Genomic DNA, 18,323 nt, shown 5'->3' on the forward strand with positions numbered 1-18,323 from the left:
CTAATTCAAAAATACAAAAAAATCAAAAAATTCAAAAAGACAAAAAAAAAATCATAAAAAACATAAAAATCGTTACTTGGTGAAAACCTGGCAAACAGGCGCCTTGTGACAACAAAAAAATCAAAAAAATCAAAAAAGTGAAGAGAAATAAATTCCTCCAACGGTGAAAACCACTTCGGTGGTGCCCTGGGCAAGTACCATGGTGAAAACCGGGTCACCGGTGCCATTCATAGAGACATTGCTCCTCCCTCCTTCAGTATTCCATTTCATCCTTCACTTTGCACACACTCACAGCATATACATTCATAATAAACTTTACACATTCCCATCATGGCTTTTATTGATCTACCCAAGATTGGTTCACCATTCATAATAAACATTCCTTTTCATCCCTTTTCATCCATAATAAATCAGATCCTATCTGTGGCTAAGGCAAATCCTACGTCTAGTGATGGGTGTGGAACTGAGAGCATCACATGTTTCGAGGATTATAGTTTCTTCCAGTTTTCTTCAGTCTATCCGCGCACAATCCGCAATAAAGCGGCATCTGCATCACAAATCCGCAATAAAGTTTCATCTTCTCCGCAATAGAGTATCAGTTTCATGGATTCAGTCAGTTTGAGATGAGACACATCAGCACCAATGGGCTTCAACAAATCAAATCTTTCAACAGACTCAGACAACATTATGGTTCAGTGCTATCTATCCTTTTTGTGAAAGTAAACATTGTGACCACAATCAAATAAGACTTATACAAGTGACAAGAGACACTAAACTTGAGGACTACATTGGATGTTGGTGTCGAGTCTTGGTTTTCTTTTGATTTTATCTTTTGGTGACATGTCTTTTAGCTTTTCCAGGATGTCTTTGACTAGAGATTCTATCTCCAAGATGTCTTTGACTAGAAAGGCAAGGATGGGGTATCGTCACCTATTTTTCTTTACTATCTGTGGATTGTCTCTTAGTAATGCTATGACTTGTCCAAGGATATGAGGACATTGTGAGTCTAGTATGAACTGGGGCATTCCTTGTTTGTAACTGTCTTATCTCCATGCAAATAGGTACAATGACTTTCTGGGTCGAACATATGCCTTGATTGTCATAACCTATTTTGCCATAATAAAGCTCAATGATGATAACGCACAAGAAGCTCTTTTCACTTTCATATCTTCTATCTTCCATCCCCCTTTCTTGATTGACCTCCATCATCTTTCTTGAGTCCATGTAGCCTACTATCACATGACTGAGTATAATGACACACCAAAAAACATTTGCATCTCATGTAGTTGCACCTGCATTATCACATGTTAGCATTTCATACATACATATAGATATCACAATTGGATCACATCCTGCACACAACTCATGTTTGCACATTTGTATTATCATTTGCATTATCATATTCATTTGCATTTCATACATTCACATTTGCATTGGCATAACATATTAAAAACATAAAAGAACAAAAATATTGCATTTTCTCATATACATATTTACATCCATATCATGAAACATCTCATCACATAGGTACACATGCATATAGCTGCCGCAAAGATGAATCGTCTCATATATATATATAAAGTGTCATGATACAATGATGTCAAAATCATATAGCTACAAAATCACCTGAAGGTGTCTACATCATAATACAAAATGGTACAACACATTGATACATAGGGAGCCCTCTACGGCTATGATGAACTCCCTCCCTCAGAGCCGCCTGGCTTCGATGGAGTCTGAGCCCTAGAAGGACCCGCCCCAGGATCATCCCTCCTGTCCCCTCTATCTAGTGGTGGTGGAGGACCCATAACCCCACCGTTGGATGCCTGTCTCCTCTGGCTCCCTCCCGTAGCTGTCGCTGTCCGCGATGGTCTGCGGAATCTCCTCGCCCGCTGCTCTGGTGGCACTGCCCCGTAATATAGGTCTCGCGAGTAACCTATCTCCTCCCCTGCCCGTAGAACATAGGCATATCCAACCCCTGTATCCTCTGTCGCCTGCCTCTCAGCCTTCAATGCTATCTCAGCCTCAGTATAGCGCTGGATAGCCTGATCCCACTCATGCTCTGTCTCCCTCAGTCGCCTCCTGAGCCTAGCTGTCTCCCTCTCCAGATCCTGAATCTCATCTGCCTGTCCCTGGCAGACCTCCCTCAGCTCAAGCAGCTCATCCTCCTCCTCCTCGACCTCCTGTGCCTCTTCCTGTGGCTCTCCCTATACTAGTGCCTATGCCTGTACCTGTACCTGTACCTATACCTACCTCTGCCCCTGTCCCTGCACCTGTTTAGGACCCTGTGCTGCTGGCACCTATAGCGGCAATCCACCACGACCCCTCACCACCCAAGCCTGTCTCTTCTCCCCACCCTCTCTCCGTGGAGCCACCCTCCTCTCTCCAATAATACCCCACCTCCTCCGTCAGCCTCTACCTCCACCATCTCCATCATCATCTCCATCCCCACCACCATCTCCATCTATCGCCTCCCCTGGGTCTGTCAGTCACGGGCATGGATGCTCAGCCCAATACGTCATGTACTCTGCATCCATTCCTGCATCCTCAATATCGGGCCACATTTCCCACAGCAAGGGAACCATCTCCACTAGCTGCATCATGGCCTGATCATACGACAATAATGGCCCAAAGAGCGCCTGATCTCTGATTGTCCGAGCATACATCCCGGAACCCCATGGCATCCGTTGAATCCTACCAAACTGTCTGCCCACTCTGTCTACTAGCTGCCTCTCCAATACATAGGGCGTCTGCCCAATCAGATATTTGCTCCGGAAGGTGTATGGTAACTCTATTGCATCATCCTCCCACTGCTCGCACCCAAGGTACGGCCTCCATATCACACTGTCGATCTTATCCAAGACTCGACGCCAGTACTCCAACCTGCCAATCCGTGGCTATGAGGTAATCATATCATACAGATGTACAAAACTGCGTCCATGACCCCTGCCCCTGAAGTGTATCAGTCGGGTAACCGACAGATGCTCATAGGTCCATACCTGTAGCAATGTGACTCTTCAGCCCAATCCTACAGATCCATGATAAACAAACTGATGCAGCTCGTAATACAAGTGTGCCAGCACACACGGTCTCTAGGCATATCTGGTGTGTTGTGTAACCAGTGTCTCTAAGGTGCTCCCCCAGCCCACAGCCAATCCTCGTGTCGCCCTGTCTGGACACAGGAACCCACTGATCACTCCTCCTAGTACTGTTGGTAGTGCTAGTTCTGTCTGTGTCATGGTATCCCATGCCACGTGTCCAACTCTCATCTCTAGTCCTGGATCCTGAAACACTCATCTCAGGGCCTTCATATCTCCCTCTCGATCATAAGGAATCAGCTCCCCATCGATCGGTATCCACAGAATCCTGTATACATCCTCCAAGGTGACTGTCATCTCACCCATCGGCAAATAGAAAGTGCAAGTCTCAGAGTGCCACCTCTCAGCTAATGCAGTCAGCAAACCCATGTTCGCCCGAAACTCAGGCACACACAAAATGTGGCGTAAGCCCATAGCATCAATAGCCACTCTCTCAACAACTATCAGCTCAGCTCGCAATCTCTAAGTCGATGGGAATCTCTCCCATGACTCCAGCATAGGCAAATACTTCTGCAATCAAGTAAATCAGTCATGTCAGTCATAGTGGCATTCACTATTCATCACAAAATGCTACTTTTTATCTAAGTGCATATGGTACTCTATTCTAGTAACACTCTCTGTTCATCACAAAGTGTTTCTTCTATCCTAGTGACACTCACTGTTCGTCACAAAGTGTTACTATTTATCCTGGTGGTACTCCCTGTTCATCACAAAGTACTACGTGTTTTGCACTCCTTGTTCATCACAAAGTGTTGCTCGCATTTGCACTCCCTGTTCATCACAAAGTGTTGCTCATATTTTAGTACTCCTTGTTCATCACAAAGTACTCGGTCTTGGTACTCACTGTTCATCACAAAGTGCTGCTCATATTTTAGTACTCCCTGTTCATCACAAAGTATTCGGTCTTGGTACTCACTGTTCATCACAAATTGCCTTGACCTATCCTAAATCTTCCCTAGAGGACCTGCTTGAGTGTATCCTCTTAGCAGCTTATCCAATCAACAGCGTATGTTCACAACAGAACTGTCGATTTGACCTTGAAGACATAAATGTGCTTCTAGTTCATAAACCCGCTTTCATTGCATAAACGTGCTTAAAGACTACACAAACACGTCTTTTCTACACAGACGCACCTGAAAGACATAGACGTGTCTATGCTCTGCATAGACGTGCTTGAAAGACACAAACGCGCCTGCACAATGTAGATGCAATCGCATCTTGCACAGATGCCTTTGTCGGCACAGACGCACTTGGCACAAACGCAGACGTGCCTAGCCAACCCAGATGCGCCTGGCACCAGCACAGACGTGCCTCTACATTTTTGACACTTTTTGACATTATCCTAAAATGCATTTATTGCTCTACTTGACATGCATTAATGACAACAATTAATACAACAAAGTACAAGGAGGTTTTGTGGTACTCACCGGCTCTCCTGCCTCTGCTAGCCTCTGAAATCAGTCAATGTGATCGAATCTATGAACCAATGCCATCACTGTTGACTACTGCTGCTCTATCTCACTCTACACTCTGATCTCTTGGATGTGTGGATGACAATGAGGATGTATTTCCCTCATGGTCTATTTTATAGACTACCCTAGCCCTCGTCTCCCGAGTTAGTCTTCTTTATCTTGTGACTCTGTCACTCTATCCGGTCAGTCCTTTCTAGCCATTCTTTCTTATTGAGAGATTGTTTGCGATCTTTTCAGACATTTTCATCCAATCTCTCGAGGGGGCATATCATTCCCATCTTGGGGCAACTTTGTATCAGTTCATATTATCTTCTTTGAAACAACGCAACAAGCCTCATTGTCTCAAAGAGGGGCAAAATGTAGACACCTAAAATTGTCATGTCTAATTAAATAAATATTTTATTTATTTAATTATCTAAGCCTAATTCTTCTATTAATTAAATAAATATTTATTTATTTAATTAATTCATTTATCCTCTTCTAGCCTTATTTCTCATTTAAATAAATACATTTATTTATTTAAATTATCCTTTTCCTAAATTAAATAAATATTTTATTATTTAATTATCCCACTTCCTCTATTAATTAAATAAATCTTTATTTATTTAATTAATTCATTAGCCTTTTATACCCATGACACATGTCATTCATTCTTAATTCATACACTACCCAACTTCTCATTATTTTCTTATTTTCTCTACCTATGCTCTAATCATAGCCGACCTTCTTTTACACCTCTCAATCTTATCCCTCCATTTCTTATGGTGTCTTATATATAAGGAGATGCTTCCTTCATTATCAAACCCTAACTACTTGATCAATTGACTACTTGACTACACTACGCTTTGTACTTTCATATGCGATCCTACTTGCAACCACATTTCCGTTCTTTGTTGAGCTCTTGTACACATATAAAATTTGAGAGCAAATATATCAAGCAAGATCAATGGAGATAGGAAGAATGAAGATTCAAACCCTATTGGACATGTGATGGTATAATCCTTGTGATTTCATTTGATTTGCATTGTCTTAGGTAATCTTCATATGTTATGGTGGATCTTTGTTGTTGTTAGGCTAGGGTTTTGTGGTTGAATTCATTTAGTCTTTCAATATTGTTGTATCCATTTTCACCATATACAAATACCATCCATATGATACCAAGATTTATACATGGAAAACCTGGTAAATGGAAAAACCATGGTGGGAAGCCTACCCACAATCAGATAATACTTCTACAGTAAGTATGTGAATTACAATTGAGGGGACTGCACTTGCAGGAAAGCCAACAGCCTAGAGCGCACTACTCATCACAAAAGGAGTCTCACTGACTACGTAGAAATCTAGACTACAATCTAGAGAAGTATTTGAACTGCAAAGATAGCATCTCCTATGCCTGAGTACAGTTTCGGTTAAGCTCAATACTAAAGGACTAAATCCTCTTACATAAACCCAATTTGATCTCCAATGATCGACCAAATCCTCTGCCTAAATGATATTATATTATTCGTACATTACATATCCATATCTCATTCCCATGATGATCTACAATGAGATCTTACATCATATATACAAACCCTCGAACATAGACAATCAGGTCAGCCATCAGACAATAAACCAATTACAAAATTACAAAACATGTTCGCCTTAGACCAAACAAATAATATTCAACACATAAGACATCCCGAAAACACATCGAGAGGTCCAATCCACACGTTGCATTAAGTCGGTCCATAGCCTAGATCAATCGGGACCCAATATAGGTCCACATGCTACAGCAATGATCTCCATCCACCAAGTGTTGAACATGATCACCATCAGCATCCTGAAATGCCACTAGAAGTTGCACCAACACCACTTATGCAATTCATCAAAGATCAAAATCTTTGTCGGTGAAACCCTCACCGGAACCAGAAGCTAAGATTCCAAGCAAACAAGATTGCATCCAATGAATAGACCAATTACTGAATGTGAACATGAGTGTCATGAACAAGCCAATTCCATAACCAAACTATACCGGAGCCTACTGGATCATGTCAGATCCAAACCAACCATAAACTACTAAACCTACCGAGACCAGAAGGGTGTCAGTAAAGCATCCAAACAGCTAGTGTTGACATCAATGACAAAACATCAATGCAACACAAAATCAATTCCTCCAAATGGCCAACATAGGATACGCTCTGGCATGAGACTTTAGACTCATCAGGACCATCTGGGTCTTGAGCCACTCTCTAAAGACTACACTCCCCTACTGGGAGTGCACCAAGGTTGTCGTCCTTAGGAGTATAAAAATAATTACATAAACAAGATTGAGTTCCACCTCGGAATTTGGCCTAAAGCCTCGAGAAGTCAAGCAAATCCATACAAGATTCCTTTTGAGTATGCATTGAATTAATTTTAACCTTTCAATTAGTGTTTGCACCATTTGATTAAAATACCAAGGAGCTTCGAGAACCAACTACTCACCAAATCCTAATCCCCATCCCCAAACACCTGAGTACAAGGGATAACTTTGTCCCTAGACTGCCTACATACCCATTTCAGCACGGGATCAAGGCGTAAAGTATGTAGTTCTGGTTTCTAACTATGGTTTAATGTAAACTGTTTGGTGGGTACGCAACCCTTTCTAAGGTCAATGTCCCAGATTGTTTCTTTGCGATTGCTACCCACTATGGTAGCTCTTTGATCTTTCTAGGGTCAATGTCCCAGATTGTTTCTTTGCGACTGCTAAGGGTTTTTTTTGTCTCCTCTTGTTTAGTCTAACTAAGAATTCTAATTTTGAATTCATGAATCTTATGTAAAGCAATATACTAATACAATCATGAAAATGAAACTATAGTATACAAGGATTTTTTGCTTGAAAACTTGTAAAATTATAACATGAAAAAGATTGAAAAACTTCTTGGAAGGTACTAAATTGCTTAAAGAAAATCCAATGCATAGGTAGAAGGGCCTTAGAAATGAATTTTAACACTTACTTGATTGAAGGAAAAAATTGATATTAATAAGCTTGAAAGTAACCACATTATTGATAATCATCTAATTCTTCCACTTGAAGCAACATAAATTCTATCTTTAATTATTTCCCACAAATGATAACCTTACTTTAAATATTAAAATTAATGCTTGAAAGGCAATAATTTGATTAAAGAAAATTAAATTATCTAATAATAATACTTTGAAAATAAATTTAATATTCACTTGTTTGAAGGAAAAAGAAAAGAACTATTAACGATAAGCTTTAATAACCACAATATTTTAATCACTAATAGTTCAAAAATAAGATTAGAAGAGAGTCTAATACTTTCTAATCAACTAACATAAAATATAGACCCCAAGAAACTTGAATCAATCTTCTTCTAGTAGCTTCATTTGCTCGATAAGGATAAGGATCCAATAATCTAGAACGATTAATTCTAACTTAATTAGAACTAAGTTCATTAGACATATACAAAGAATATGATTACTTGATTTGAGATTCGCAAGATAATTCAAGTCTTATGTTAAAGGGTTTCAGGTTTGATTCTCTTTAAGCTTTCAAGTAAAGTTTCTCCACTTCCCAATTAATATTAATGTTCTAACAAAATAGATTTTACTATGAAGCTCAACTATGAAAATCTCCTCTACCTTAAATGTATCTCTTCCTTTTACTATTCTTATGTTCCCTTAAAGTTAGGAGATAAATTTGACTACTATTAAATTTGACTATTATAAATGACTTGATTATTTAAATATTCAACCTACTACTACTACGAGACTACTATCCAAATTGAGAATGGCCATTATATCTAGCTTCTTGTAACTTGTATGATAACATCAGTTATGTAACTTGCATGATGCCTAAAGTAGAGAATTGGCCGAGGACTATGAACATATTAAATTTAAATTGACGATCATAGCGATTATACTAATAATTCATATTGAATTGAAATGTCAGCTAACAACCCCAATAAATATCATCTAACCGAATCCGAAGTACAAGTGGGTTGTAACCAAATAAAATTTTACTAAACCCTTATGATCATTCGTTAGCAATATAATTTATTGTCAACTATAAAAATAGTCAAATCAATTTCATATTATAATTTCTTAAGGTTAATAAGCCAAATTATAACTTAATCAAATGAAATTTATAACAAACTTTATTTAAATCCACTTATAAATTATAAATAAGTCATCTAGTCGAGATTATAATTTATGTATTTACTAATTAAATTTATTATTATTATTTATTTATTTTGTTTGAATTAACTTATGAGTACCACTTATAATCATATACTTTATTGATTATTTTAAATTTTTTAACAAATTAATATAATCAAATTTTAATATATTATTAGAGTTATAGCATTATTTTCTTAATGACAAACAAATTTTTAAAAAAAGATAAATGAGTTAATAAATGGCAACTCATCTACAATCACATTTATTAAAATGCATGGTTGTGTAAATGGAGAATGGGAGGGAAGTGGGGAGTGGGGAGTGGACCCGTGCCCCCCAACAACAAGAACATAGCACCCATTAAAAAAAATGACATATTTCATGGCTAATCCTTAATAATGCAAGATATATATATATAAGATTTGTGTTATGTTTTTTTTATATCAGAAGAGAATTGGATCAAAGATGTTGAGTTTTTGTTTTAATATACAAGTACAAACAAGAAGATTTCACAGAAATGTAGAAACATATTCTCAGGGTTATTTGAAAGAGAATTTATATTTAATTTAATCTATCTAAATAATTGAGAGAGGGTTATTTGAAAGAGAATTTTCATATAATTAAAATCTAAAAGGAAGATAAGAATGATAATTCAAGATTCAAACTTGCAAACAAGCAAATGAAATAGGAGAACATGGATTGGACGAAGCACCTGCTGCCAAATTCATCCCAATCTTCCTGCTAACCTACTTCAATCATTACTAGATCTTCATGAGAATTCTTTATCTAAACTTAAAAATCCTATTTTTCCATCCAAGGCTATCATTTTCCCACTCCATATTCTTTTTCCCAAAATAATTTCATGCAAAATTATTAATTGTTATAGTGGGGGTTACATGCAAAAATTTGAATTTGAGAGAACCTTCATATTTCCTCCTACAACATGTGCTAATTAATATATTGAGAAAATAAATAATTTCTAAATTAATTTCTTGCAAAAAGGATTGTTGTCATAGTGTGGGGATTACATTTGACCATGCATTCAAAATTCAAATTTGAATTCTCGTCCATTTTATCAAAAATAAATTTTGTAACTCCTTTGTCATAAAAAGAACCATGAATAGAATTATTCTTCTCATAGAATAATTTGTAACTCCCATGTCATATATTTGCTAAATATAATATTTATTCCTTGATATTTTGATTTTGAAAATTGCTTTTCTACAATCTTCTTATTTCTCCTACACCATATGCTCAATTAGAATATTGAGGACATCTATCGGATCTGTAGAAGCCTCTATGATCTACTATGATCTGCAATAATGATGATAATTTGAGTGGGGATGACAACAAAGAATAAAAAGGTTAGAATCTGAATGGGGACGTTAACAAATAATTGATAGATACCTCTGAAGTAGAGCAAGCATGGACGAAAGTAAAGAGAGAAAATGCCCTCATCAAAATTAATACACCCTATGCATTGAGATCCTCAAAGAAAGGAGAAATAATCTGAACATTTTAATTTATTTTAATTTTTTATTGTACTACAAAAATAAATTAAAATGGACATTTTCTCTCTTCACTTTAGTCCATGTACCTATAATTATTTGTTAACTTTATTATTATTATTTATTTGATCTTATCATTAAGAAAAAATGAATTTTGTATAAAATCCTTATAATGAATAATTCTAATTTATTAATAATAAAATAATTTTTATTTCGCGAGAGGTGATACGTTTGCATGTTTGGCAGAACGTTGCGATAAATAAAGAATTGCAGAACCATTTACTCTTACAGAACCGTTATGACACAGAGTACCGTGTGGAATGAGCAAATCGAACATATGTTTCCCTAAATAGAATCTAATGTCAAGAAGGGTAGGGGAAGAGTGGCCACCTGCCAACAATAAATGAGATCAGGCATCTAAGGGAAGAAACAATAACCTTATATATGGGCCTGACATCTCAATTTCAAGAGCTACAATTTGATATTCTCTGAGAAAAATCTCCATTTCTTCAGGATAGCAATAGCACGCAAATAATCATGGAGCAATGTGTAGGGGATTGGAAGAATTAGCAGGTCATGCATGCATTTAAAAGTTGGTGTTAATACTTCTATGAGCAATGTGCAGGGGATTGGAAGAATTAGCAGGTCATGCATGCATTTAAAAGTTGGTGTTAATACTTCTATGAGCAATGTGCAGGGGATTGGAAGAATTAGCAGGTCATGCATGCATTTAAAAGTTGGTGTTAATACTTCTATAAGCCTTTTAATTGAAGGATTGTTGATGAGGTTTTGTTTTGCAGGTTTCCACATTCCCCTGGTAACATGCCAAGGGAAGCATAATCTTCTGCCAACTCTTACACATCAGAAACGCATCGCACATAGGTACCATTGTTGTATTTCAATCTTATATTTTTTCGAAATTGTAGTCATAGCTCTATATAAAAATGGACGCTTTGTCTGCTCCATGAATTAAAAAAAGTTTTTATTATTTAAGTGTATTGTTATATCTCTCAGATTTTATGTGTTTAATCTGTGTCAATTTGATCAGGCCTTTGTCCAACAATAGAGTGAATGTAGCATTCTGAAACAGAAGCAATTGTACAGCCTCTATCACTGCAAAATGGAAAGACATTGGTTTTTCATCCAAAATTGTTGGGACCTACAACCAGTTTTAGTAACTATTGAGAGGTGGAAGAGGATACAATCATTCGAATGCTTTTGCAGAGATACATTTTGTGAGATAAGATCCATTTTAGTTCTACAAAATTTCTTTCTCTCTATTTTGCCATTGATTTGTTTTTGGATGCATAAGCTGGAGGATTCAATAGCTTGCAACCTGGATGAAAGCAAAGCCAAATACAGGTTCCATGTACAGTGGGCATTTGGGTTTACAACCATTTTCTTCATAACAAACCTATTAAAATGAACAATGCAAAAGGTAAATAAATTAATACATTCTAAATGTAAAAGGAATAAATTAATACATTCTCAATTAATCCTTCTCTTAATTGTTTTAGTGTTTTGATTAAATCTATATAGAAATCTTATTGACAAAAAACTTGCTAAAATAAAGACAATAAAACAGATTTGATTGTTTCCATTAAATCTATATAATTCTAATTTTAGGATATCAATAGAAAACCTGCTAAAATAAACACAATAAAATATACATTGAAATTAATACATTCTAAAATTAATTCTTATTTTTATTTTTTTCATTGTTTTACTAAAATGAATAATATGTAAAACATAAAAACAAATTAATAGATTCTAGAATTAATCTTCATTTAATTATTTTAATGTTTTCATTAAACCAATGTAGAATTCTTATCCACAATAAACCTTCTAAATGAACACAATGTAAAATGTGAAGAAATTAATACATTCTAAAATTAATATGGATGTGTTCAACAAAGAAAAATATCAATTTTGAAGGTAATTGAACATTAATAAATTTAGTAACAAACCATAGAAGAAAGGTAAATGAACAACATTCGATGAAGATTAGGATTAGGATTTTATTGGGGTTAGACTTAAAGTTCATATTCAATTAGGGTTATAGTTAGTGCAATAAATAGAATTATGGGTAGGGTTATATTATGCTTAGAGATAAAATTAAAATTAGGGTTAGGGTTAGAATTAAAATTAGAGTTAGGGTTAGAATTAAAATTAGAGATAGGGTTAAGGATTAAATAATCGTTAAAGTGGGGGTTATAGTTCAATTAGTGTTCAATTTGTTTAGAGTTAATTTGGGGTGCAATTATGATTAGGGTTAAAAATTCATCTGAATTTTGCTTTGGAAAAACTCTGAATCTCTAAAAACTCTTGAAATCCTCATTCTATTTTTTCCTATGTTTTACTTAAACTTTTATAAAATTCTTCTTCACAAAAAACATAATTTTGGAAACTTGGTTTGATTAAATCTATACAAAAATCTATCAACAATAAACCTACTAAAATAAACACACAAAAAAACATAAGATGAAATTAGTACATTACAAGATTAATTCCTGTTTTTATTTTTTCATTGTTTGGATTAAACCTATATAGAATTCTTATCAACAAAAAACTTACTAAAATGAGCATAATGTATAAAATTAATATGGATATGTTAAACAAAGGAAAATATCAATTTGAAGAATAAACACAATAAAATGTGATGAAATTAGTATATTCTAAAATTAGTTCTTATTTTGATTTTTTCATTCTTTCCACTAAACCTATATAGAATTATTATCATAACAATACATTTTGAAAAATGAACATAATGTAAAACATAAAAATATTAGTACATTCCAAAATTAATCCTGATTTTAATTATTTTAATGTTTCCATTAAACCTATATAAAAAATTTATCCATAATAAACCTTCTAAATGAATACAATGTTAAATGTGAAGAAAGTAATACATTCTAAAATTAATATGGATGTGTTAAACAAAGGAAATGTCAATTTTGGAGGTAATTAAACATTAATAAATATAATTTTAAATCATATAAAGAAAGGCAAATGAGAAACATTCAATTAGGATTAGGATTAGGGTTACGGTTAGGGTTATGATTACAGGTAGAATTAGAATTAGTGATAGGGTTTAGGATTAAATTATAGTTGAGATTAGGGTTATAGTTCAATTAGGGGTAAAGTTGAGGTTAATGTTCAATTTGCTTAGCGTTACTTTGGGTTGAAGTTATGGTTACTAATTAGGGTTAGGGTTAAAGTAGAGTTATAGGAGAAATCTTAGAGTTAGGGTTAGGGTTAGGGTTAAATTATAATTATAATTCACATATGGTTAGGGTTAAGGTTAGGATTCAATTAGAGTTATATGATCAATTAGGGTTAAGGTTGAGTTACAATTAAATTAGGGGAAAGTATTGAGCTAGGGTTAAGGTTGGGTTAAGGTTAGTTTGTAATTTATGTTAGAATATGAATATTTCATTTACAGGGTTAGGATTAAATTATGGTTAGAATTCAAATAAGGTAAGGTTCAAGATTAGGTTAGGGTTAGGGTTAAATAAGGGTTAAGGTTATGGTTAGGGTTGGAGTTAAAGTAGATTCAACATTCAATTAGAATTATGATCAGGGTTTAATAAGGGTTAGGTATAAGGTTAATATTATCTATTGAGTTATGATTATGGTTAAAGTTAGAATTGGATTTGGGGCTAGGGTTAGAATAAGAATTAGAGATATGATTAGGATTAGCATTGAATTATGGTTAAGGTCTGGGATAGGGTTTAATTAAGTTAAATTTGAGGTTAAGTGTTATAGAGGAATCTTTGAGTTAGGGTTAAATTATGATTATAGTTCTATTATCATTAGGGTTAGGGTTTAGTTAGGATTAGGATTTAAGTTTAATCAGGGTTATGATTAAGGTAAGGTTAGAGATCAATTAGGGGAAATTATGAGTTTAGGCTTAGGGTTTAATTAGGTAAGTTTAAGGTTAGTTTTCAATTTGGGTTGGGATTTACTAAGAGTTAAAATATTAGATTTTAATTATATTTAAGATTATAAATTTAATTACAATTAGGGTCAAGGTTAGTGCTAGTTTAAAATATGATTAGAGTGAAATCAAGGTTAGGGTTAGATTTTAACTAGAGATTAATTAGAGTTAATCTTAAGGTGATAAATTCTTCTTGATAAGATATCTTTCCGCCTATTTTACCTAAATTTTTTAAATATAGGTAAACTAGTTTAAATGTCACAAACAATTTACACATTTTTGCATTCATGTGAATGTATAAACCTTAAAGAAACAGAGGCATAAATTTACACATTTTTGCATTCATGTGAATGTATAAACCTTAAAGAAACAGAGAGGCATAAATGATATTACAGTAAATGAGGTTCATGAACTTTCATTCCTTTATTCGAAGATTGAGAAGCATAAAAGATATTACAGTAAATGAGGTTCATTCCGATATTCGGAGATTGAGAAGCATAAATGATATTACAGTAAATGAGATTCATGCACATTCATCCCGTTATTCGGAGATTGACAAGCATAAGTGATATTAAAGTAATTGAGGTGCATGCACATTTATCCCGTTATTCGGAGATTGAGAAGCATAAATGATATTACAGTAAATGAGATTCATGCACATTCATCCCGTTATTCGCAGATTGAGAAGCGTAAATGATATTACAGTTTCTTCCGAATAAAATATGATTTCAGTATTAAGGTTCATGCACCTTCATCCTGTTCTTCGGAGAATCCGTTTTAACAGTGCCAACTCAAAAAGAAATCTGAGTCCTTATATAAACCGCCATAGAAACCAAAGAAGGGCACGCAACTACAAATAATCTATATAACCGTAGAAGATCATGGAAATCTCAACTCTTCTCAATGAACGTCTGTAACCGTCAAAGCAAGCTCACTTTGATACACAATCAAACGATCACCGGATTAAAGGGAAACAAAACTGAATACAATGACTCTCATATATACGACATCTCGCATCAGTTATAAAACCGGGTGGCGAAGCACAATTCAAAATCCTGCTTATTTGTCATTCTTTCCGACTCTTTGGGTAGTGGCAGATTGAAGTGCCGGATTGTTGGCATCCGTGACTCTCAGATGGGGAACCCACCGGGAAACAATTTGGCGTGCTATAAGTAACCAGTAAATTGTTCATAGTCCATCCCCATTTTGGTGTGCGCTCAACCTGCAAGCTGAGCCAGCTGTTTATTCGCACATTCACTCGTTCTCCTCCCACATTTACAAACTTCCAATTGCATTCATGGCCTCCCCAAACGGGGTCATTGGATCCTGGGTTTACATAACCGTCAGGATGAAAAAACCGTTGCATTGGAGGCAGTCCATTATAAATTGGATCCATCGATAGCCAATATGCTGGTGCATTCTGCCAAAAACCAAAAACAATTTATATTCATGATTAAAATTTTCATGTATATGCAATACCTATTGTATCTGAATGCTGATTACAAAATTAAACTACTTAAGACTTTCGCTTTTTTTTAATAATATGATGTCTTACGGATTTGAAATGCACTGTCCAGGTGAAACTGCAAATCTCCTCCATAGTCAACCTTGTCTGCAAATCATCATATAAATTTAGTGTGAGAATAAGGTAAGAAAGGATAACTCTGTATTGAAAAAAAAATCGAAAAGCATTTTGTAAAAAATCAGAATAGAATACAATAGAATAGAGGATGTTTAACTGTGGGATGGTAGATATTGTTGTTTAATTTGATAATGAACTCACCTATTTTCTTAATCTTCTTCTGGCCCGATAAATCATGAAAAGATATTGCTGTTAAATTATTAATGTACTTGATCCGAATAATAACTGTTTGTGAGAATACAGAGATATTTTTCATAAACTTGATAAAAGATGGTTTGTGGCACAGTAGACGTGGTTAATTAATGAACTCTCCTATTCTCTTAACTTTTTCCTCACCAGATAAATCTTCAAAAGATATTATTGTTAAATTACTTATCCGAATAATAACTGTTTGTGAAAATACTGAAGTATTTTGCACTCAACAAACTAGTTTTGATATCTTTATCTGCAGTCAAGTGACTCGCTAATATTAGTGGTTACACTGTTCTAACCATATAATCCTATGGCCTTTCTAAAAGAAGGCCGGATTGATTCATAACTGCGGTACTGTAGCGCCGAATAACTCATAAATGATTTGATATGTTTTCCGTCTAATCCTAGTTAATCTCCATGTTCGACCATAATTTGCAACCATACTGTCTAAAAATGGGTAAACATCTAAGCCATCCAACTTGGGCAAAAACTACTGAGAATTTGTGTTTATTTTTCAAATCTAATTAAAAGAAAAAGGTTGTGTGATAATTAAATTGTGATGGTGTTGTTTTTATTATCGAAGTTTAAATTATTATTGAATGTTTATATTAGAAATGAGATCAGCATATAAAAACATTTAACCTTAAAAAAATGTTATAAAATATAAAATAAATAACACTAATTTGTTCTACAAATTTGATTGGAACTATTTTGGTGCCACAGATTCTGAATGGTCTCGTGAAAAGTTACAGAAGAAATTTCAATTCTATAAAAGAAGTGACCATGGATGATTACTAAAGAATTTTCTCAGGTTATTGTTGGCAGCCTCAAGATGCCAAAAACTGAACTTTTTTAGTTACAGTCGAGCTAAAATTTCAATGTCTTTTGGGTATATCTACTTGTTGTGCTAAGGAAGGCACTGAGAGGAAAAGCATATACAACCACCAACTTTTACTTAATCCCCAAATTATAAGCTCGTTTACTGTCTCTGGTTTACTTAGATGAAAACAAGGAATTTCCTTATAGATAACCTTTGAATATATTACAACACATGGATTGTTTATGCCCACCATGAAAAGCTTATCAATGTGTAAAACTCAAGCAAGTTAAGTGCAGAATCAAACAGAATGAAGAAATGAGAAGGGAAAAAAAAAAAAGTGCTCTCACCCGGCGGCTTTCCCTTATAGAAATAGCAAAAGCCTCTACTGGACGAAGACTAGGCCGGAGAGCTTTTGGATCAATATAAACCTTCCCTTCCCACAATTCTCTTGTGTGTTTCTCCCACAAAGCATCCGACACGGCAACCTCTTTCCACTCCTTTGACACAGCAATACATCTGCCCAAGGACTTCACATCCAACCTTGAAAAAGTATTCAGATTCAGATCAAAACCCAAGCAAAAGCACACATCAAAACTTGTCCGACCACCCATGCTTTCCCTTCCCTATAAAATTATCCTCATATCACATCTCCTCCACTCAAATAACAGAAGTCTCAAATAGTAAATGGCAATTTCACACTTCAGTCAGACCTAAAAGTAATAAATAAATATCTTACTTGAATTGACCAAACTTTGCCTTTAGCTGTTGAACCGTTTGATATTCAAAAATAACCCAGCTCATATCAGCAAACACTATAGAAAACAAAACGAGATTTGATACCCCATTAGGAAATGGGGTTCTCCAAATCCACGACCTGTTAAGAAATTTTTTTAGCTGGGCTGATGAAGATCCTTGTGTTTAAACCTAGGGGTTGAAATTGCACATGTATATAAAGGGAAGAGTACTTATGTAATTATTGTGGAAAGCGCGTGGGGAATAGCGGAAGAAAAGAGGAGGAGGACTAGTATTCTCAGATTATTTCTGCTTCCTATCACTTTTAACATTAACTGAACGTACATCATTACTTCGAGTTTCTTTCGAGCGTACTTTTCGCCATTGAAGTTAAACAGTTAGCTATAACTAGCAGGTATGATAGCATCGTCTTCCAAGGTTGTCGGAAAATATATATACGCACTCTTATTGCTGAATTCTCTGCACGTTTCCAATGAAACACGCCTCCTGACCAAACTTGCATGATGTTGTTTTTGTTATTGTTTTGTGGAACATTGATGATAAGGCCGGCCGATAGAGTCATAGTTAAATTGATTAACAGGACGTTTGATGTCTCAAACTCTTAATTACGTTTCTATCCCATCTTGATTTACTGTTTGGGCGGTGCCAGAGTTATTGGTGGAAGAATATTTTTGTAGTGATCTACTATCTTAGATTCCATTTCATCAATAGTTTTTATATACCTATTAATTGATATAAAA

The 18,323-nt window shown here is 34.9% G+C and overlaps 1 protein-coding gene across 1 annotated transcript; it reads right to left on the minus strand.

Annotated features, from left to right (window-relative positions):
- Positions 1-14,649: 14,649 nt before the first annotated feature.
- LOC131028689 (uncharacterized) lies at positions 14,650-17,986 on the minus strand. Its single transcript, XM_057959025.2, has 3 exons — positions 17,178-17,986; positions 15,732-15,788; positions 14,650-15,596 (listed from the first exon to the last, which is right to left on the minus strand). The coding sequence occupies exons 1-3, from the start codon at positions 17,439-17,441 to the stop codon at positions 15,243-15,245; spliced, it is 675 nt and encodes a 224-aa protein (XP_057815008.2). The 5' UTR covers positions 17,442-17,986; the 3' UTR covers positions 14,650-15,242.
- Between the last annotated feature and the right edge of the window lie 337 nt (positions 17,987-18,323).

The sequence above is a fragment of the Cryptomeria japonica genome, chromosome 1, assembly GCF_030272615.1.
Source record: "Cryptomeria japonica chromosome 1, Sugi_1.0, whole genome shotgun sequence".
In the NCBI taxonomy this organism is placed as follows: domain Eukaryota; kingdom Viridiplantae; phylum Streptophyta; class Pinopsida; order Cupressales; family Cupressaceae; genus Cryptomeria; species Cryptomeria japonica.

Coding starts and splice junctions, on each gene's coding strand:
- LOC131028689 (XM_057959025.2), bottom strand. CDS start 17,441: ATGGGTGGTCGGACAAGTTTTGATGTGTGCTTTTGCTTGGGTTTTGAT. Junction 15,789..17,177: donor CTATAAGGGAAAGCCGCCGG/GTGAGAGCACTT, acceptor GATGATTTGCAG/ACAAGGTTGACTATGGAGGA. Junction 15,597..15,731: donor GGACAGTGCATTTCAAATCC/GTAAGACATCAT, acceptor GGTTTTTGGCAG/AATGCACCAGCATATTGGCT.